Here is a 20,140-nt window from a genome sequence, read left to right as displayed (position 1 = left end):
CTGAGGATCTTATACTCTGAACATCCACCCACCAAGGAAATGTAGAAGCTTTGCTGATTTGGCAAATAACCTCACATGGCTAGTGACTAGCCTAGCCTTCACTCTCCAAGCTGACACTAGACTGGGCCGCTTGGTGTACTGTCAGTAAAGCACAGCATGAGTGCAGATGTAGTGAGGTGGCTTTGGCAGCCAGATGGCATGGCCATGATGAATCGGATATGTTGCCTAGTCTGACCAAGGACTTCATTTCTTCTTTCCAGAGCAAAGGTCGTTGGAGCCAGCAGAAGACACGATCTTGTAAATCTCCTACTCCAGTGAAGCCCACAGAACCATGTACACCCTCCAAGTACCGAAGTGCTGGCCCAGAAGAGGCCTCAGAGTCACCCACTGCCCGACAGATCCCCCCAGAGGCACGGAGACTCATCGTGAACAAAAATGCTGGTGAGACGCTCCTGCAGCGAGCAGCTCGCCTGGGCTATAAGGTGAGTAAGCTCTCCCTGAGCAGGCAGGCAGTGACAGGATGACATTGGCCTGGACCTCAGGGAGCAGCTATGCCATTGGCTCCTTTGGGGCCTAAGTCTGACTGGTCTCCCTCTACTGTCGATATTGCCTCTGAGGCTGCTCTGCCCCTTGTCTTATCTCAGTATGTGGGAAGGTAAGCTCATTGAAAAGTCAACTCAGGATAAATGCAATCGAAATAGTACACAATAGCATCCGCTACATCCCTAGGCTAGGGAGGGGATTTGTTTTACCTTACCTATGTAGTGGCTTTTCCAACCAAGAGGAACATAGGGCGATTACTGTTCACACTTTAACTCCTGTGGTTTCTCCTCATTTTGGCTTTCATGTCGAAGGGGCAAGAGCATGTCCACTAAACAAAGCCAGAGCTAACCCCACTTCCTTATACGTGGGAAGGAGGGCAAACAAAGCAGTAGTCATATTAAGGACTTTGATGTAAGCCTATTCAGGTATGTCTTATTGCAAAGAAAAACCTAGAGTTAGCAATATTAAATGATATGGCAAGATGTGTATAGTGGATTACCCAGGTGGCAACCCCAACTCCTGGGAGGTAGAGGTAGGCAAATCAGCAGTTGAAAGCTAGCCTCAGCTACATAGTAAATTCAAAGCTAGCCTGGGCTACCTCTGACTATCTCAAAAAAAGAAAACAAGATAAATTGTGTTCAGTATCCTTTATGACAGTATTTTTGTCTGAGTTCAAACAAGTCTTTGGACTCCCAAGTGCTGAGGAATGGGAGGACTCCCCCATTTACCTTGATGAATTTATGTGAGGCTGAATATTGGTATACATTTACATCCCTTTCCACTTTTTGTTGACACACAGATATCCTTTAATATGTATCTTTGCCTTTCTCCATGATGATTTCTTCTGGATTTATTTGTGGATGTGGGTTTAACTACATTCCAGAGTTTGCCTTCTGTATTAGGCTTTCTGTACCTATAAGTGTACAGACTGCTGTGCAGCTTTCATGGTGCCCCATCAAGCAGCCAGTTTACCTTTCTTGAATATTTAGTGTGGATGTCTGCATGGCTATCAGGGAGACCTGAATATGCACTGATTCTCTGCGGAATCAACAAACAGGCGAACATTGGAGAAGCCAAGACCAGAGCTGGAACTTGGTCTGGAGAAGAGTGGGCATCTCTGTTAGTGAGAGTGTAGGAGGTCCATGTAAAGGCGGCAGGAGGCAACAGACACAGCTCCTGCTCACAGAGGCTTTCTCCACCTGAAAGTGTTGACAGCGGAACAATAGTGGGTTCCATGGTCTGGAAGCCAGTCATCCAAGGGCACTGCCCACCCCCCTCCCGGTTTATTCATAGCCTTGTCCTAGGCTAGCAGGAGTGCTTCAAGTCACTTGAGTTCCACCTCTGGTCCTGTCACCTTGTCGCCTCAGCCCCAGGAAGGTAGGCATGATCTGAGGCTGAGGGACAGAAGTGTATCGTGGGGCTAGAGATGTAGTTCAGATGCTGTGCCTAGCAAGCGCAAAGCCCTGGGCTCAATTCCCAGCACTGCATACACTGAGTGGAGTGCTCCATGCCTGGAACCCAAGTACTCAGGAGACAGAGACAGGAAAAGCTGAAATTCAAGGTCATCCTTGGCTACATAGGGAGTTTAAGGCCAGCCTGGAATACAGTGAGACTCTGTCTCAAAACAAGAAAACAAAACGGAGTTGTGCTTGGTGCAGTGACTGGAATGACCCTGTCAAGAACAGACCTCGCTGGGCCTTTAATCCCAGCACGCGGGAGGCAGAGGCAGGCGGATGTCTGAGTTCAAGGCCAGTCTGGGCTACAGAGTGAGTTTCAGGAAAGGCACAAAGCTACACAGAGAAACCCTGCCTTTAAAAAAGAATAGACCCCCCCCCCATCTGTGTCTTTTAAAGCTCAAAAGGTGAGTTCTGGGCGGCACCGAGGCCGCTCTGAGGACCTTACTCCAGTGATCACCACCTAGATGTCTTCCTTGTGCCAAGGGAACAGCTGGGGCCCTGGCCATGGAGGCTGAGGACTGACTTTGTTCACAGAAGATTTTGAAATGTGTCTTTTGTTCTCACATATAAAGGACAGGCTCTAGGACTTGTCAGACACTTGTGGAGTGGTGAGTCTAACAGGGAGGATTCCAAAAATTAGACTTCTCTTTGCTCACAGAGCTGTCCCCATCCCCACAGGACGTTGTTCTCTACTGCCTCCAGAAGCACAGTGAGGACGTGAATCACCGTGACAATGCGGGCTACACAGCCCTGCACGAGGCCTGTTCCCGGGGCTGGACTGATATCCTGAACATCCTGTTGCAACATGGGGCTAATGTGAACTGCAGCTCCCAGGACGGCACAAGGCAAGAAAGCTGCTCCTCTGCCACGTCTCAAAACGCAGTTCAGTCCTTCACTGCGGAGGGCTTACTCCAGCTGGGGTACTTGCAGCATATCCAGCTGCTGGTGTCAAAAAGGCCTTTCCAGGAAGCCTTTGAAAGGATTTCTGTGGGCTGAAGGGAGCCAGCTTAGAGCAGGAGCTGATGAGTTCCTCGGTGGTCAGTCCATACTGGACTAAGGGAAGGCTGAACTTGTCCAGGCTTCATCCTGTCCCATGCCAGGTCCATTCAACCTTCCTGAATATTGTCCTGGTGGGCCACTTGTCTCATGTGGAATTGATGCCTTGGGATCAAAGCAGGAAGCTAATCTTGTAGTGACATTCCAGATTTGGTTTTTGTAATTTGGTCTCTGTACACTTAAAAAAATGAGCTACCTGGGTCTGTGAGGTTAGCCTGGTATGTTAAGGCACTTGCCACCAAGCCTGACAGTCTTGGCTTCCCCGTGATGGAAGGAGACAGCTGATTCCTGCAAGTTGTCTTCTGACTTCCACACACATATATTATTGCATATATTCATGCATACGCGCACACACACAATAAATAAACAAGTAAATGCAATGGCATATTAATGCACACACATACACAAACATAAACACTCACTATGTTTTGGAGAAGTTACACCCACTCTCCTCAGAGGACCTGCTTCAGAAAGGTTCCAAAGGATGCTGCATTCCAAGTAGAAGGACCCAGATCAAAATGTATAGGCTCTGCTTGGCTGCTACCTGGTATGGAGCCTCCCTACACATCCCTGCCCTTGAGCAGTCATCTGGGTCCTTCTTAAACAACCACCCACATCTGCTTTCGTTTTAGCTTCCACCTTGTTCTCTGCTGAAGTAGTAGTAGATCTAAACCGTGCTCTAGATACTGTCTGCAGATGCAGGGGAACATAAAGGAGAGGCAGATATGGGAGAGAAGAAAAAGAGATACAGAGAAGATAAAGACATGGCTAGATAGGATAAGAGTTGCAGGCCAGGAGTGACTTCTCTTCCCTGAATCTTACCCACATTGCATTGAGGATATCCTGAGGTCACCACAGTATCATCTCCCCTCCCCCTAATTGGGTAGGCTGAAGCCTAACCCCCCCGCCCTTGAGTACTGTCTCACTGACTCTATATGACCTCCACAGGCCAGTTCATGATGCTGTGGTCAATGACAACCTGGAGACCATCTGGCTCTTGCTATCCTATGGAGCTGATCCCACACTGGCTACCTACTCGGGTCAGACAGCCATGAAGCTGGCCAGCAGTGATAACATGAAGCGCTTTCTCAGTGGTAAGCATGGACCAGAATTACATCCAGAATCATCAGGGTTGGCCTTGGACTCCTCAACCTGTGGTCGTGGTGGTAGTGGTGGGGCTCTTCAATAACTCTGTCCTAGACAGCCCCCATGAGGGGTGTCCTCCCTCCTCACATATTCCTTCAGTGTCTTAGGAATCTCTAGTTACTTTTAAAAGCCCCCTGCTGTGAGTGTCCACATAACTACCTCTATTAGGCCCTAACCTCCCACAGGGACTCATTTCACCACTAGGTGTCTGGAGCAGGCCTCCTGGTGGGAGGTTGGCTATATACTCTTAGCTGGGGGCAAGATACATTGACCTGTGCTATGAATGGAATGTCATTGGTAGAGAACAGATAATCCCCATTTTGCTGTTTCTGCAATCTCTCCTTGATTGTGATTAAAGAGGTACTTCTGAGACCCTTTCTGAAGCTTTATTCCTCATGGCCCTTTTCCCATGGTAACTTTGATATTTCCTATGCATTCCAATATTCCCCTTCTCTCCATTCCCTCTCTCTTCCCCACCCTCCATCTTCTAGGGAAGCGTCATGTTCAGGCCCATAATCAGGCGCAGAAGCCACCAACCACATCGATACTTTTCTCTCGTGGGTAGCACTGTGTGTCTGCAGGTAGGCAGGTTACTCTGACTGAGTTGGTCAGGTGGGATGGAGGAAGGAAAGAGGGGAATCTAGCTTGAGTATGCTCAGCGTCAGTCCCTTCTGACTTTATCGCAGGAACCTTTAACTTTTTGTGACGACGTGGCTTAGTCCTTGAGCTTGCCTGAGTGGTGGGTGCTGCAGCTATGACCCTCCTCACAGGCTTCAGCTGTGCTAGAACAGTCTGTTCCCTCCTCTCACCTAAGCTTTGGCCCCATTAGTCACCAACTGTCCCTGCAAAGGATGCAGTATTCGGTTCCCAGGTAGGAAGTCATGCTTACTTAAGAAAGGTTCACTGAGTAGCTGTTAATGGAGGAACTAAGAGAACCTGTACTAAAGGTTCCCACGGAAGGGGAAAGAGACGGGGAATACTACCTTTATATTGTAGAGGCTACAGGGAGGCAAGGGGATGGATGACAGGTTACCTAGGGAGGTTTTGACTTGAGCTCAGCCAACCTCCAGGCTTCCAGCCTGACTGACCTTGGGTGGGGGACTGGAGGCTTCCTTTTCCAGTTCTTTCCCCCAGCCACTTAGGGATTTCTTTTCATTAATCACTTAACTTGGACCGATGATGACTGGTACTCACTTTAGCAGAGCCACCCTGAGGGTACAGCGTCTGTAGCATCCTCCCACCTGCTCACTCTGTCTTAGATGAACTCTGGATTCCCAGGACCATGTACACACTAACATCTAGAGTATGCCAGTATAATGAAGGCATTTCATGAAGCTTTGTATTTCATAACTTGTCTAATGGGAGGGGAACTCTCTGGCTAGAAAGTACCCTCAGCAAAGTAGAAGTCAAGTAAATTAATACTTCTGGCTACTTTATTGAGTAAATGAACTCTCTTTTCATTCCTGACCTCTTCTCTAAAACTCCAAAGGAGTTTAAATGTTGACACTTTTTTTTGGAGACAGGGTATATGCAGTCGTGGCTGTCTTGGAACTTGCTATGTAGACCAGACTGGCAGAAATCCACCTGCCTCTGCCTAGGATTAAAGGCATGCACCCCGACACCTGATTGACACTATTTTTATTGGCTAAAAATGAGAAATAAGCAGTTCTTCTCCTATATTTCTATAAACTCATACCAATCTCCTAGGTATTCTTTTTAAAAGACTTTGAGCCAAGGTCTCACTATGTGGCTCTGATTGGCCTGAAACTTGCTATGTACACCAGGCAAGCCTCAAACTCAGAGATAGGAAGCTTTCTCTTAAATAACATCTACCTGCCTTTGCCTCCTGAATGCTGGCATTAAAGGTGTGTGCCACCACACTCAGCTAAAAAGATTTTTAAAACGTGTGTGTGGGGGTGCATGCATGAATGAATGCCACAGCCTACATGTGGAGGTGGGTGGACAACTTTTAGGAGCTCAAAGTTAGGTCACCAGGCTCGTGCAGCAAGCACTTCTAGCCACTGTGACATCTCACTGACATATAGCTAGCCTTTTGACACCCCCTTTCCTAACTAAAGTACTCGTTCGTGTTGTAGAATCCAGAGGAGACTTTCCTAAACTCCAGTACTCTTGCCTATCTGGGCTTCTTTATTCAGGTCTCGTCACATGTTTCTCAATTCATGGGTAGGGAGGTCATGCTCCAAGGAGTGTTAATAGACTGGAGCAACACTTCTCCATGTAAGGGCAGAGCTCTTGTTTAGGGAAAGTTCTAGCAACCTAGACTCAGACCTTGACATGATCCTCCAGTGGAGGCAGGCATTTGTAGGAGCCAGCAGGCCCCCCAGGCGGAGAGGACTTAGACCCCATAGCTCTTTTGATGAGGAGTGGCTGAACAGGTGATAAATAGCACTTTTTTAAAAATGAAGGTGAGATAGCTGTGTGTGTGTCACACACCTGAAGTTGAGCACTGGCCAGAGGCAGGAGGCTAAGGTAGGAAGATTGCTGGGCTCGTGAAGCTGTCCTGGGTTACACAGTGAGTTCCAGGCCAGCATGTACTACTTACATGAGCAACAAGACCCTTGTCTGTCAAAAGGCAATGGAATTCATCTAATATAACAAAGTTCAAGTGACTAATTCAGTGACATTGAGTGCATTCATGATGGGGACTCTGGATGCCTCAAACTGAGCAGTCCCTCTCTTCTGTTTCATCCCTGGATACTACCTCACTGCTTCCTCAGGAACCACAGGGTAGGGTGATGTTCATAAGGTGGGAGAGTAGGGAAGCACTCCTCCAATGCTAGACCTTATATCTAGATGCATATGCATGGAATTTGGACATGTTTATTTATTTGGGCCTTTTGAGATGGAGGTTGTTTTGTTTTTGTGTTTTCAATTTCCACTCACCTGTCTGGCTACAACCTTTAAAAGTGCTCTCCTTTTCATCTTCAAGCACTTGCTTGGCCAGGTGCTCCAGAGATGAATTGTCTCATCCTCCCCTAGCAGAAGCAGAAAATGAAGCAAACCCATGTAGGATGCTCGGGGCTCCATTTTCTGTGGTCATCTGACTTGTACTTCATGCACAGCTTTTCTCACTATGCAAGGCTCCTCCAGTTCTGAATGGTTTCCTGTGACTGAACTCTTCTAAGTCCCCAAAGGAACGTCACTATTTATAGTGTTCCTTTAAGTAAAGGAGAGGGGACTGACTTGGTTATAAATGTGGACTTCCTTAAGTTGGGTTGACTCCAGCCAAGGCCCATTTCTCCTGAGCTCATGAAGGGTAGTGTAGCACTACTTCTTTTCTTCTTCCGCCCATCCATTTACTGAGCTTCTGTTAGCTTCTGGATGCTAAAAGCCAGATAGTAAACCCTTTCTTCCTTGTAGGACTTGGAGCATGGAGCTGTCCAAACCCCCAGGAGATCTTTGAAAGGCTTCCCCCTTGCGCCAAATTATAGGCCTGTTACTCATTTACCTTTGACCCTTTGGAAAAATGAGCAGCATCCAATCTGGCTGAGAAGGAAAACAGATCCCATTTTTCCTCCTCTGTGGGGAAGAACACAGATTGGCGGGAACTGTGCAGTTTGGGTTGAGGCATTAGAAAAAGTATGGGACTTCTTTGCCTTTCACTGATGAAAGGGTTAGCCTTTGACCATTCAAGGTCACTGAAGCACAGATTTTTGTTTTTCCTGCCAGAGACCTCTGTGGTATGACCCCATGTCGAAGACATCTCATTTCTTAGTTTTTCTCCTTTCATGTCCTCAGCTGGTGACTGAGCTGGCCGGGAGGGGTGTGAAAGGATGCTAGGCTCTAGAGAAACTACTGGCTGCCACTCCATACATGGCAACAAGGGATGTGTACCTAACAGTGAGGGAGGGACTGAGGGTGCTTTCAATCAAAAGGCATTGAGGTAAGATTCATGCCACATAAAAGTAATGATCACACAGTGATCGGTTCAGTGGCTTTAGTTCATTTATAGCATTCTCCAGCCACTACTTCTGTCTAGTTCTGAACCGTTATCATCATCCTAAATAGAACTTTGGACCAGCTAAGTATTTGTTTCCCATCATCTCTTCTTCTCTGCTCCTAACACTTAGCACTCTGCAGTCTTGTCTCTGGATTTACCTATTGAGACTTCATATACATGGAACCCTACAGTCTGAGGCTTCTGTGTCTGGCATAATCATGTAGCATATTTCAGTACTACACTCCTCTTTAAAATTCATAAACCCTCTCTGTGTGTGGGGGGGGTCAGAGGATAAGTTGTGGGAATTGAGTCTGTCCTTTCACCATGTGGGGCCCTGGGTTTGAACTCAGATCATTAGGCTTGAGGTACCTTTTACCCATTGAGTCATCTATCTGGCCCAATTTTTTTTTTAATTTATCTATTTTATGTGCATTGGTGTCGGGTCCCCTGGAACTGGAGTACAGACAGCTGTGAGCTGCCATGTGGGTGCTGGGAATTGAAGCTGGGTCCTTATCCAGTCAGTGCTCTTATCCCCTGAGCCATCTCTCAAACCCTACATTCTTTTTTTATGCCTGACTAATAACATGCCATTGTGTGTGTATATATGCCATTTATATTACCTGCTTATTCACGCATAGCCATTTGCACAGTGTCCATCTTGTAGCTTGTCAGTGGTGCAGTTTTGATCATACATGCACAAATACTTGTTACTCTTTGTCAGTTATGTTGCATGTGTACCTAGAAGAGAAATGGGAGCCGGGCGGTAGTGGCGCACGCCTTTAATCCCAGCACTCGGGAGGCAGAGCCAGGTGGATCTCTGTGAGTTCGAGGCCAGCCTGGGCTACCAAGTGAGTTCCAGGAAAGGTGCAAAGCTACACAGAGAAACCCTGTCTCGAAAAACCAAAAAGAGAGAGAGAGAGAGAGAGAGAGAGAGAGAGAGAGAGAGAGAGAGAGAAATGGGTAGGCCCGGGGCACTTTCTCACACAAAGGATAAGATCTTGAAAGTTTGGTGGGGGTGGAAGAAGAATAAGAAAAAAAAAGAAGGCCACTCATTTTGATGATAGTCACATCTGAGGAGTGTGCATCAAAGCTACACCAAGTGACTCCTCCCCTGTGTCTGCCACTCACAGGCCTGTTCCAACTTCAGCATCTTGCCTCATGCCAGTTAACTTTGGGCTATCTCAAAAAGGCAAGTTCACCTGTGCAAGACAAAGCTTTGCAGGCAGTGGAGAGAATTAGAGGAATGTGCCGTGGGCTCTGAAGGCAGTTCCTAGTGAGGAGCCCCAGGAATGTGAACTGAGCCTGTTCTCATGGAATCCTTGTGTGACGTGGGGGTAGGGGAACAGGGGCAGCAGAGTGCTTGCTTATGTTTTGGCGTGCTGCTTAAGCACTTTGGTGTCTCACTTTATAATAATTCTCTCCTTTTCCCTTCTTCCTCCTCTCCCTCCTTCCCTAGTCTGTTAAGTGTTTCCTAGGTACCAGGCCCTGGACTTGCAGCACAGGAGATACAATAGTGAAGAAAATAGACCTGGTTCCTCCCTTTTTAAAAACAAGGGCCTCCTTTCCTTTATTTCCCATGAGACAAAGCACAGGACTAGGCTCATTCTAGATAGACATGGACCCAGCAGACGCTTCTGGAAGGAAGTCCTGTCTCGGGTAGTACAGTGTATAGAAGAGTGGGGTCTGTCAGCTGGGCCTCAGGTTTGATATGTCGTGTGCAGAGGTCCAATCTACACAACTTCGTTCCCCCACTCTGCTACTTTCCCTGGTGCCTTTCCAATGGGAGCAGCTCTCCATGTCCCAGGAGATGGCTAAGAAAGGAGTGCCTTCGGTAACTTGCATGAACAGATAGTTCTTGGCCCGGAACAGAGGCAGTGTATGCTAGTGGTACTTTTCAGTGGAGGAAACAAGCTGCACTCCTTGGGGAAAGAATTGCCAACTTCCTCCTGGGATTGGCTTTGCAGGCGGTCACCCTTACCTCCTTGTGTTCTTTGGACTCTTCTTTCCTGTTGCCTAGGTGCTACTTGAGAGCTGGTGGCAGTCACCCACAGCTTAGTCAGCCTGCTAATTGTACTATTTGGCACACTGGCAACTTCCGAACTGTGCACTGGCAGACAGCACACTGAATTTTGTCAGGAAAGCCAGTAGGTCTGCTTTGTATCTGCGTGGGAATACGAGGTGAACCTGTTCACTAACTGATGCCTAGCTAGGAAACAAGGAGGCTGAGGGTGACCTGGGGTCCATCTTGAGAGCAAGGAAACAAAAGGTAGGTTTTTAAGTTCGAGTTTTTTTCCTGAGACAGGGTTTCTCTGTGTAGTTTTGGTGCCTGTCCTGGATCTTGCTGTATAGACCAGGCTGGCCCCGAACTCGCAGAGATCTGCCTGGCTCTGCCTCCCGAGTGCTGGGATTAAAGGCATGTGCCACTGTCACCCCGCGGTTTTTAAGTTTTAATTGTGGTAGTACATACATAGAAGATCTTCAACTTTAACCACTTTAGACAATCAAGTGATGGGATGGTGTCAATTCACAGTGTGGTGTTACTATCACCATATCTGGTTTCAGAACGTTTTTTATCATCACGGAGGGAAACCCCAGCTCTATTCTCAGCACTGCCCTCCCCCAACACTGACATACTCAATCTGCTTTCTGTCTGGTTTTTTTTTAAACAGGGTTTCTTTGTGTAACAGGTCTGGTTGCCTTGGAACTTACTCTGTAGACCAGGCTGGCCTTGAACTCAGAGATCTCCCTGCCTCTGCCTCCCAAGCACTAGGATTAAAGAAAGGCATGTGCCACCACTTCTTGGCCTTAAAAATGGGAAGGTTTTCCATGATTTTTTGTTTTTAAATTTTTTTCTGCTTTCTGTCTTACTAGCCTTGCCTAGTCTAGACCTTTTCTTGAGATGGAATTATATAATATGTGGTCTTTGTAACTAATTCTTACACTTAGCATCATGTTTTTAAGATTTGTCCATGTGGCATTGGTACTCTGTCCTTTTATATGGCCTTTTGTGTCTGGCTTCTTTTAGTTACTATCAATGTTCCTTTTTATGGTTTAGTAATATTCTTCTTTATCCATTCATTGGGCTTTTGGGCTGTTTCCAGCTTTTGACCATCGTGAATAGAGCCATGTCCATTCATGAGCATAAAAATTGTGTTTGTACATCTGTCTTCAGGTTTTTTTTTCATGTGTAAGTATATGTGTCACCCTATGTGTGTAAAAGTCAGTGGACAAATTATGGGGTGTTGGTGCTCTCCTTGCACCTCGGAAAGCAGAATCTGGTTTTGTTGCTCTGTACTCCAGCCTGGCTCATCTGTGAGCTTTCCGTTGATTCTCCTGTCTCCACTGTGGGCCTTGTCATTGGAGTTCTGGGACTATAAATGCTTACTACCTCAGCCAGGTTTTTCCATGCCTTCCAGTGAGCAAACTCATGTCACCAGGCTTGTACAGCAAGCACTGTTAACCTGCAGGGCCATTCTCTAGCACCTTGTCTTGAGCTCTTTTGGGTAGAAGCAAAGGGGGTTTGCTTTGATTTTGTTGAGACAGGGTTTCTTGTAGGTGGCCCAGGCTAACCTCAAATTTGATTCTCTTGCCTCAGCCTTCTGAGTAGTAGGGATAACATATGTGTGTGCTGCCATGCCTAGCTTTACTTTTATGTGTGGTTTTTTTTTTGAGCTGTAAATTAAACTTAGAGTCTTTCACATGCTAAGCATACATTCTACCACCGAGCTCTACCCGTAGCTGCTTACCTTACTTTAAAGAAGATAGATCACGATTGGGCATATTAATACTGCGATAGGCGTGGGATTCTGCTTGTAGAGGAATGTCCTGTGCCTTTTGAAGCTGAGGTCCTCAAGCTGCATGCCTTCCGGCTGATGTGTCAAACAGAGAGGAGGCCCAGTGGGGACTGGAGACTGGACATGTCCCAGCTTCTTCCAGCCACCTGTTGACATACAGGAATGTAGAGGCAATACTGCCAGAGCTTTGGATTTTTATCTATTTTCTTCAATAAAAAGTTGGGAATCTAATTTTAAGTGAAATCTCCCTGTTTTCAAATACTGGAGGCTGTTTTGTTTTGTTTTGTTTCTTTCCGTATGTCGGTGGGCTTACATGGGGCTTCTGCCTGCCTGCTTGCAGTCTGTTGTGAGCAGGAAGTGGACTTCTTTCCTGTCACCCCTGGCCCCTCTTGTGACTCCCCCCCCCACTTCCCCTCTCCCCAATCCCACAAGGATAATCCTCCAGATTTCCTCCTTGTCTCACACCTTCTCTTCCTTCCTCAGATCACCTCTCGGATCTTCAGGGCAGGGCAGAAGGCGATCCTCGCGCATCCTGGGATTTTTACAGCAGTTCTGTGTTGGGTAAGCTCTAAGTGGGAAGAATCACGGGGCACTGGGTATGGGTCACCAGCACTTCTGGGAGGTAGGAGTCCCACTGTGGAGGCAGCCCTTCCTCACCTGGTTAGGCCCTTTTAGCCCTTCCCCTCAGACTCCAGTCACTAATATGAAGCCTGAGATGCCACAAGGATTTGCATAAAATCATCCTCCCCGGCCTTCTCCCACTTCCCACCCTGGGTGCTGTGTAAACCCTGGTGTTAACCTCTTTGGATAGTGCTCACACTGTAGAAATGTGGCAACTTTTATTCCCCCGCACTATGCCCCTGTGATGGCAGCCCTTGTGTTTGTTTTATTTTCTTCTCTGGGTTTGGTTTTGTTTTCTTTTATTTGTTTTTGAGACAGGGTGTTACCATGTAACTCTAGCTGGCCTGGAACTCAGAGATCCTTCTGCCTCTGCCTTCCAAGAACAGGGAAAAAAGAGGAGAGCAGGGATTAAAGGTGTGGGCCACCACACAGGGCTCAGCCCTTGATGTTGAGATTGCTGGTGTCCTGAGCCCTTAACCCTCTGGCCCAAACATCACGCAGCAGGACGATCAGCACACCTTTGTCTGTGATCATCCAGCATTTGTCTAATATGAGCCAGGGACTGAAGATTAAGAGCAGGTTGGGCTGAAATGCTGTGTGCCACACCCAAGTGACTGGTTGGGGAAAGGAACCTTCTGAGTCTTCCCAGTTCTTGAGGATCAGGCAGTGAGATGGCTTAGGGGGGCTGTAGCCAGAGGATGGGTGTTTTGCTTTACTGTAGTCCTTGATTAGTTAGTATCTTCTGTCTTCCATCTGAAGAGCTGAGCTGTCATCTTTTCAGAGTACTTTGCTTTTTCCAAGCAGAGGGTGGAGAAGGGTAATGGACTTCTGGCCACAGCACATTTCCTTCCAAGAACAGAACTTTCATGTGCCCCCTCAAGGATGTGGGCCCATAGTCAATCCAGCCAGGACTTGTGGCCTTGCATTTATCTCCTAAACAGCCTCTTTGTATCCCTTTGTCTGGCTGGAGCTTTTCCTCCCTTCAGTTTTGTGCTTATAGCTGATCCCCTGGCTGCTCACTTTACAGAGAAAAAGGACGGGTTTGCCTGTGACCTCCTCCATAACCCTCCTGGGAGTACCGAGCAAGGAGACGATTCAGAACAGGATGACTTCATGTTCGAACTCTCAGACAAGCCTCTTCTCCCTTGTTACAACCTCCAAGTGTCAGTGTCCCGTGGGTAAGTGTCTGAGAAGTCTACAGGGACTGTGTCACAGTGTCCTGGCAACCCCTGGCCCGCCTCCCAGGGAAGGAAGAGCTCTATGAAGGAGGCAAATGCAGCCTGGGGAATGAGTGCTGGAGCAGAGGAAAGATGCCCTGCTCCTCCAGACCAGATGGAGTGGAATTTACATCTAAACTCAGGGTTCACAGATCTCTAGAGCTATACTTTGACTATCAACTCACATTTCCAGGCCCCCAAATCTGAAGAATTTTGTGCGCTGTTACTATGTGTAGGCGATAATCTGGGAAATATTTGGGATGATGAACTATTAGAATCTCTGGAACATTTTTGTGGTTTCTGGGAATAGCTAGACAAAATATTTGCAACTGAGATTCTTGGAAAAGCCAAGGCATATGGTTGCCATAGCTCTGGATCCACTAGGATCCTTAAGCAATCCACAGCACAGGCTCTCATAGCCTTAAAACCAACAAGGTGATCAGCACTGCTGGTTCAGGTGACTGTGCCTACTACAGAGGAGCCCCATCCTTTGGAGACTAGAGTATAACCTGACACCTGGTATTAGACTGAGCCCAACTGAGTCTTTGTTGATTCCGAATTGACTGAATTCTGACTCAAGGAGTTTGTCAGCCTTCAGGACCATGGATTTTTGATACGTTCTCCAGTGCATCGGCATGTGGAAGTGCTCCGTAGGTGAATAAGAATACTGGCTCAGGACACTGGAGAGAGAGATGGCTCAGCCGTCCGGCGCACTTGGGCCCAGATTTGAATCCCAGCGCCCACATGACAGCTCACAACCATCTATAACTCCACTTCCAAGGGATCCAATGCCCACTTCTGGCCTCCACAGACACCAGTCACATACGTGGTGCATATGCATGCATGCAGGAAAACCCTCATGATATAAAATAAATACATTTTTAAAATGCAGGATCAGCTGCCCTTTTGTTCTTAGCCTCCTTGTTCTTCTGGGCAGCAGCTGATCCCAGGGTAGGGACTGGGCCTCTGGGATATAGTGTTGCACAGTTAATTAATTCCTCCAAAGTATTCAGCACCTCCTTCTCTGAAACAGGATCTTAGGCCACAGGCAGTAAAAGGACCAGAGTAGTTTGCTTTAGATACAGACCGAACATGGACAACCAAGGGCCACATGCCACCCCATAAGCCAGGGGGTTTGGGTGATTTGCCTGCAGAGGCCAGAAGAGGACGTTGGATTTCCTAGAACTGGAGTTATACAGTTGGAGTCTGTACAGTTGTGAACTGAGTCACGTGTGGTGGGAATTGAACCCAGGTCTCCTGGAAGAGCAAATAGTGTTCTTAACCATTGAACCATCTCTCCGGCCCTTTTATCTTCATTCTTTGAAAAAGATTGTTGAAGTATATGGTATTGATTGTCACTTTCTCTTCTTAGCTTAGAGCACTCCATTCTCTAATTTTATAATGTGACAGACTTTGCTATCATGTATGTGGAAGAAATGTTGGATTTTAGGGGAAAGGACTATGAGTCTAAATAGGTGAGGGTGGGTTTTTTTTTTGTTTTGTTTTTGATGCAGGGTCTCTATGTAGCTCTGGCTAGCCTAGAATTCACTAGGTAGCCCAGGCTGACCTCAGTCTACCTGCCTCAGTCTCCCAAGTGCTAGAATTAAAGACTTGAGCCACCATGCCCAGCTAGATAGGTGTTTTAAATACTGTGTAGAGTGATTGATTTCGTAACCATGTTTTATGCAGTGGATCAAACCTTGAGATCCACAGCACAGACAATTCTAGCCTTTGAAAAACTCAGCCGAGTGTAGTAGACAGGTAAGTATGCAATTTACTTTAATAAAAGACTAAATGTTCTAAGCAGGCTTATTATTGTAAAAAGAATGTCAAGTGAGAAATAAAAAGTCAAGTCCATCTTGAGCTCTATTCTTAGGCACCAGAGAAGACCACAGTTTATGTTGATTTTGTAGCCTGTTCGAAATATCATACTAGGGCTGAGAACCAAGTGTCCTGAGGCCATAGAAAGAAGATGGACTGAACACGGAGTTTCTTTGAGGTCTTGTAGGTTTGAAATGGCATCTGAGCTGGGCTAAAGAAGGACAGGTATAGGGAGGGACGGCCTGGGCAAAGGCACTGCAACAGAAAGCACAAGCCAGACGTGATGCCGGCGCACACCTTTAACTCCAGTGCTCAGGGGGCAGAGGCAGGCCGAGCTCTATGAGTTTGAGGCCAGCCTGGGCTACAGAGCGATTCACAGGTGATCTAAAGTTATATAACGAGGTCCGCTGTCTCTTAAAAAAGGGGAGCTAGAGAGATGGCTCAGAGGTTAAGAGCAGTGGCTTCTAGGACCTGTGTTCAGCCCCTGGCACCTCCATGGTAGCTCACAATTGTCTGTAACTCCAGTTCCAGGAGAGCTAAAACCCTCTTCTGCAGGCACCGGGTGTGTACATAAAGCACAGACATATATCAGACAAAACATCCATAAACATAACATTTTTAAAAATGACCTGGTAGGACAGGGGTCAGCATGGTGAGTGTACGTGGGGGAGTTGGAGACTGAGTTGAAGAGGTTGAACTGGGGTCATCTTTGGACAGTCTGTCTTAATATCATGCTAAAGAATTAGAACTTGCTGGATGACCTGGAACTTACTTTGTAGACCATGCTGGACTCAGATTCACACAGATTTTCCTGCCTCGGCTTTCCAAGGGCTGAGATTAAAAGGCATGTGCCACCTATCTGACTACTATTTTATTTTTAATTATGTGTGTATGTGTGAAGTCACATGTGGGTATGTGCACATGAGCGTAGGTACCCAAGAAGGCCAGAGGTGTCAGATCTGGAGTTGCAGTTATGAACCACCTGATGTGGGTGCTGGCAATTGAATTTGAGTTCTCTAGAAGATATGATGAGGGTATACTCTCAACCACTGACACCCAAGTTGGTATTTTTTTTTTGCTGGAAGCACAGAAGAGCCATTGAAGGCTAGTCAGTGAGAGAATGGAGGATCAGATTTTCATTTTTGAAAACAGGATTCGAGGGACTCTGAGAAACCTTTACCTATGTTCTTGGGTATGTCTTACTTTCTGCTCAGCACCTCTTTTTTTTTTTTTTTTAACCTTTGCACTTAAGCCTGTATTAAAATAGCTTTAGTAGTCCCCTCCCCCTTCAAGAGAAAGGATTCAACAGGGACAGATGGAGCAAGTGTAAGGCTGGTGCAGTGTCGCACAGCCCGGAAGTGGCAAAGGCTGGAGCCGAGAGAGGAGAGAGGAGAGTGGCTGTGAGGAAGAACTGTAAACTGGGACCACTAACTCGGAGAGAATGGAAGTCCATGGAAGTGCTTGGCTGGTGACCGGCCTCGCAGCACCCCTCCCAGCTAGCTGAGGCTGCGGCCCGCCCACTCCATGTGCTCCACAAGGGCAGACTGGCTGTAATGTGAGCCCCGGGCCTGCAGAAACGCTGCTGCTGCTGCTGCTGCTGCTGCTGCTGCTGCTGCTGCTGCTGCTGCACTGGAGGAAAAAAGTTGTCTAATGCATTCCAGAGCCAAAGAGAAATGCCTTTTGGATTACCCGCAGTTGAGGCCTTTCTCCACGCTCCACCTCCATGAGGGAAGATCTAGGAGGAAGAGTGGAGTGAGCAAGAGCTACGGCAGGAGACAGAAGCCAGGCAGGGTTGCCTGGAGTCGGTCAGGAACAAGTGGTCCCAGCAGATAGGAAAGGCCAGGCCATGGGGTAGCAGGCTAAGGCCCCAGGGAAAGCAAGCCCCAAGAGAGCTGTTTCCCCAGGCTTGCCCTTTATGGAAGAGCTAGCCCATGGGGTGAGTGAGTACTCAAGGATGTTCAGCTAGAAGCTGGGGCGGGTAGTGTGTTGTCCCAGCCTCATGCCAGAAACCTTGTGCTTTCCTGGGAGGTAGCAGTGAGTCTCAGAAGTATGGGAGTGGGGGTCACTTGGCCCCCTGGCCTTCTACGGTGCTTCTGGGGCCCCCACCCTTCCTCCTGAGCCTGTTTCCCTAACTCCATCTTTCTCTCAACAGACCCTGCAACTGGTTCCTCTTCACCGATGTCCTGAAGAGGCTGAAGCTCTCCTCAAGAATCTTCCAGGCCCGGTTCCCGCACCTTGAAATCACCACCCTGCCCAAGGCCGAGTTCTACCGGCAGGTGGCCTCAAGTCAGCTGCTGACCCCCGCTGAGAGGCCTGGGAGCTTGGAGGACAGATCTCCCCCAGGCTCTTCTGAGACTGTGGAGCTGGTGCAGTATGAGCCAGAGCTGCTGCGGCTCCTAGGGTCTGAGGTGGAATACCAGTCTTGGAGCAGTTGACGGAAACAGCCCCTCCCCCGTTCTTCTTTCTTCTCCGAGTTCACCCTTCCCCCACCGCCCGTGTCTCCCCCACCAAGCACCAGACTGCAGAATGAGGCAATAATACGGACCAACAAGAAGCCGCCTTATCAATGCCAGCATTAGTGACTGGATTTTTGTTTTGTTTTGTTGTTTTGGGTTACAGTTAGTTCTCATCTCCCTGTTGTTGTGGTTGGTGATGGGGGTGGAAAGTTGAACTCCACTTCTGAAGACAAGAGGTCTGGAGATGGTGGAAGGTGGCACCAGGGTCCCTTGGACTGGCTTCTATGCTTATGACCAAGACCAAACATGGACCTGGGTGGCTGTGGCCCGTCCTAAGGAGAAATGAGAAAAGCCCAAATCTCTCGAGTGCCCCTCCCTGTCTCCCTGTTCTCTTCTGTCTTCCATAGTATTTATTTTATTAGTATTTAATTTGTATTGTTTCATTGGTTTCTGATAAGTCTGTATCACTGTGACGATTTGAGACAACTTGTTGTATTGAGGGACTTTCTTTACCTCCTTTCCTTTTTCTTTCTGGATAAGCTTTGGGGATGCCCCCTCCCTCTAAGAAAACTAGTCCCAGCTCGTCTTTCCCCAGTCGGGGGAGGGAGCAGGGTGAGGAAGGCTAGGGGGACATCATCATATGACTAAACATCCTGGCTGCTGCTGGCCCAGAGCTGGGGGGCTGGGGGCAAATCCCTGGCCTTTGGTGCTCCCCCACCCCCTGCCAGTCTTGGCCCACGCCCTGCCCTTTGTAGCAGCTCTGCCATCTCGGGATTAGTGTTTACTGAGGAGAGGGGTTCCTGAGTTACCTAATAAAGGCAGGGTGAGAATGGGCCCCAGGGGTGAGGGTGCTTCCCTCACACTGCTCTGCTCGCTCGCTCACAGTGCACAGGGTGAAGCTGTCCTGGCATCTTCTGCCCTGTACCCAGCCCCTCCTTGCCTCACCCTGCCTACCCTGGGCTCCCTCCCCATCTTGAGATACTGAGCCTTTTCACCTCCCAGCCTTTGCCCTGCCATCCCTACCGCAGACTTCCGGCCCCCTTTCCCCGGCTCTCCTCCTCTGGAGTCCGCAAAGGGCCCTGGGACTGACTAGGCAAGGGCAGAGACTAGTCTCTAGTCCGGCTCCACACCCACTTGGGGACTTGGAGCTGAGTGAGTGGCGCAGGGGCCTCAGAAGCCTAAGTGTTAGATCTGTTCTAGGAGAGTCGGGGGAGGAGGGGCTTGGGTTCTTTCCATGGCCCCACCCCTCCATACCATCGTCTTTCCCACTCTTCTTATTTTTCTACCGATTGCTATTTTTCCGAACAATCCTTGTAGAGTATGTACCATCGAAAGGCAGGAGGGCCTTGCTGTGGTTGGCTCTGGATGGAGATGGTACAGTTTTATTGTACAGGTGCTAAACAACAACAAAAGAAGAAAATGGAAAAAAAGACAAAAAAGGAAAAAAAAAAGCCAGTTTGGGGATGGGACAATCTGTTCTCTGGAGGCTCCTGACCCATTTAGGAGCATTGTTTCTTTTAACTGTGTGTGATTTTTGTTCCCATGGGGATTTTCTGGGCCCCCTTCTGTAGGACAGCCCCACCATCCTGCCCAATTGGTTTTGAACAATTGTTTTCCCTTTTTAACAACAACAAAGTTATATATATATATATATATATATATATATATACACACACACATATATATATAAAGTTGAGGGGGTTTGGACTTCAAGTTTCTCTGTTGTGTTGGGATTTCCGATACTGTGTGGTTTATTTGGTTTTCTGTTGGCCTTGACTTTGTTTTGCATTTGGGTGTGTACTCTGGCTGCCCTTTATGTTTCGTTCTCAGCCACTGGCTGTGGAGTCAAAAACACTTGCATACTGAAACACCTGTGTCAGGGCCTTTGTCTCCTGTCTTCACGATTCTCCTCTTTGTGGCTTTGGGGGAGTTGAGTGGTCCCTAGGGATACAGTGGGTGAAGGCAAGGCAAGATAGAGTTTTGGGTCATTAGGTCGGGGTGGGAATCTGGAAAGGAAGGATGGGCATGTCCCAGGGCTCCTGCCCTCCTGAGGGTAAAATGGTCCATC

The 20,140-nt window shown here is 47.9% G+C and overlaps 1 protein-coding gene across 13 annotated transcripts in view; it reads left to right on the top strand.

The window, feature by feature from the left end:
* Bcorl1 (BCL6 corepressor like 1) overlaps positions 1–19,940 on the top strand; it is a 69,143-nt gene extending 49,203 nt beyond the window's left edge. For all 13 annotated transcript variants that reach the window (XM_042269607.2, XM_015989945.3, XM_042269605.2 and 10 more), the window contains 6 exons: positions 261–482; positions 2,679–2,845; positions 4,005–4,150; positions 12,441–12,518; positions 13,606–13,756; positions 17,769–19,940. In XM_042269607.2, the coding sequence (XP_042125541.1) occupies positions 261–482; positions 2,679–2,845; positions 4,005–4,150; positions 12,441–12,518; positions 13,606–13,756; positions 17,769–18,051 (1,047 nt within the window). In that variant the 3' untranslated portion in view covers positions 18,052–19,940. The remainder of the gene's footprint in view (positions 1–260; positions 483–2,678; positions 2,846–4,004; positions 4,151–12,440; positions 12,519–13,605; positions 13,757–17,768) is intronic.
* The last annotated feature ends 200 nt before the right edge of the window (positions 19,941–20,140 follow it).

This window comes from Peromyscus maniculatus, chromosome X, assembly GCF_049852395.1.
Source record: "Peromyscus maniculatus bairdii isolate BWxNUB_F1_BW_parent chromosome X, HU_Pman_BW_mat_3.1, whole genome shotgun sequence".
NCBI lineage: Eukaryota > Metazoa > Chordata > Mammalia > Rodentia > Cricetidae > Peromyscus > Peromyscus maniculatus.
This window is presented reverse-complemented; position numbering and strand designations above follow the sequence as displayed.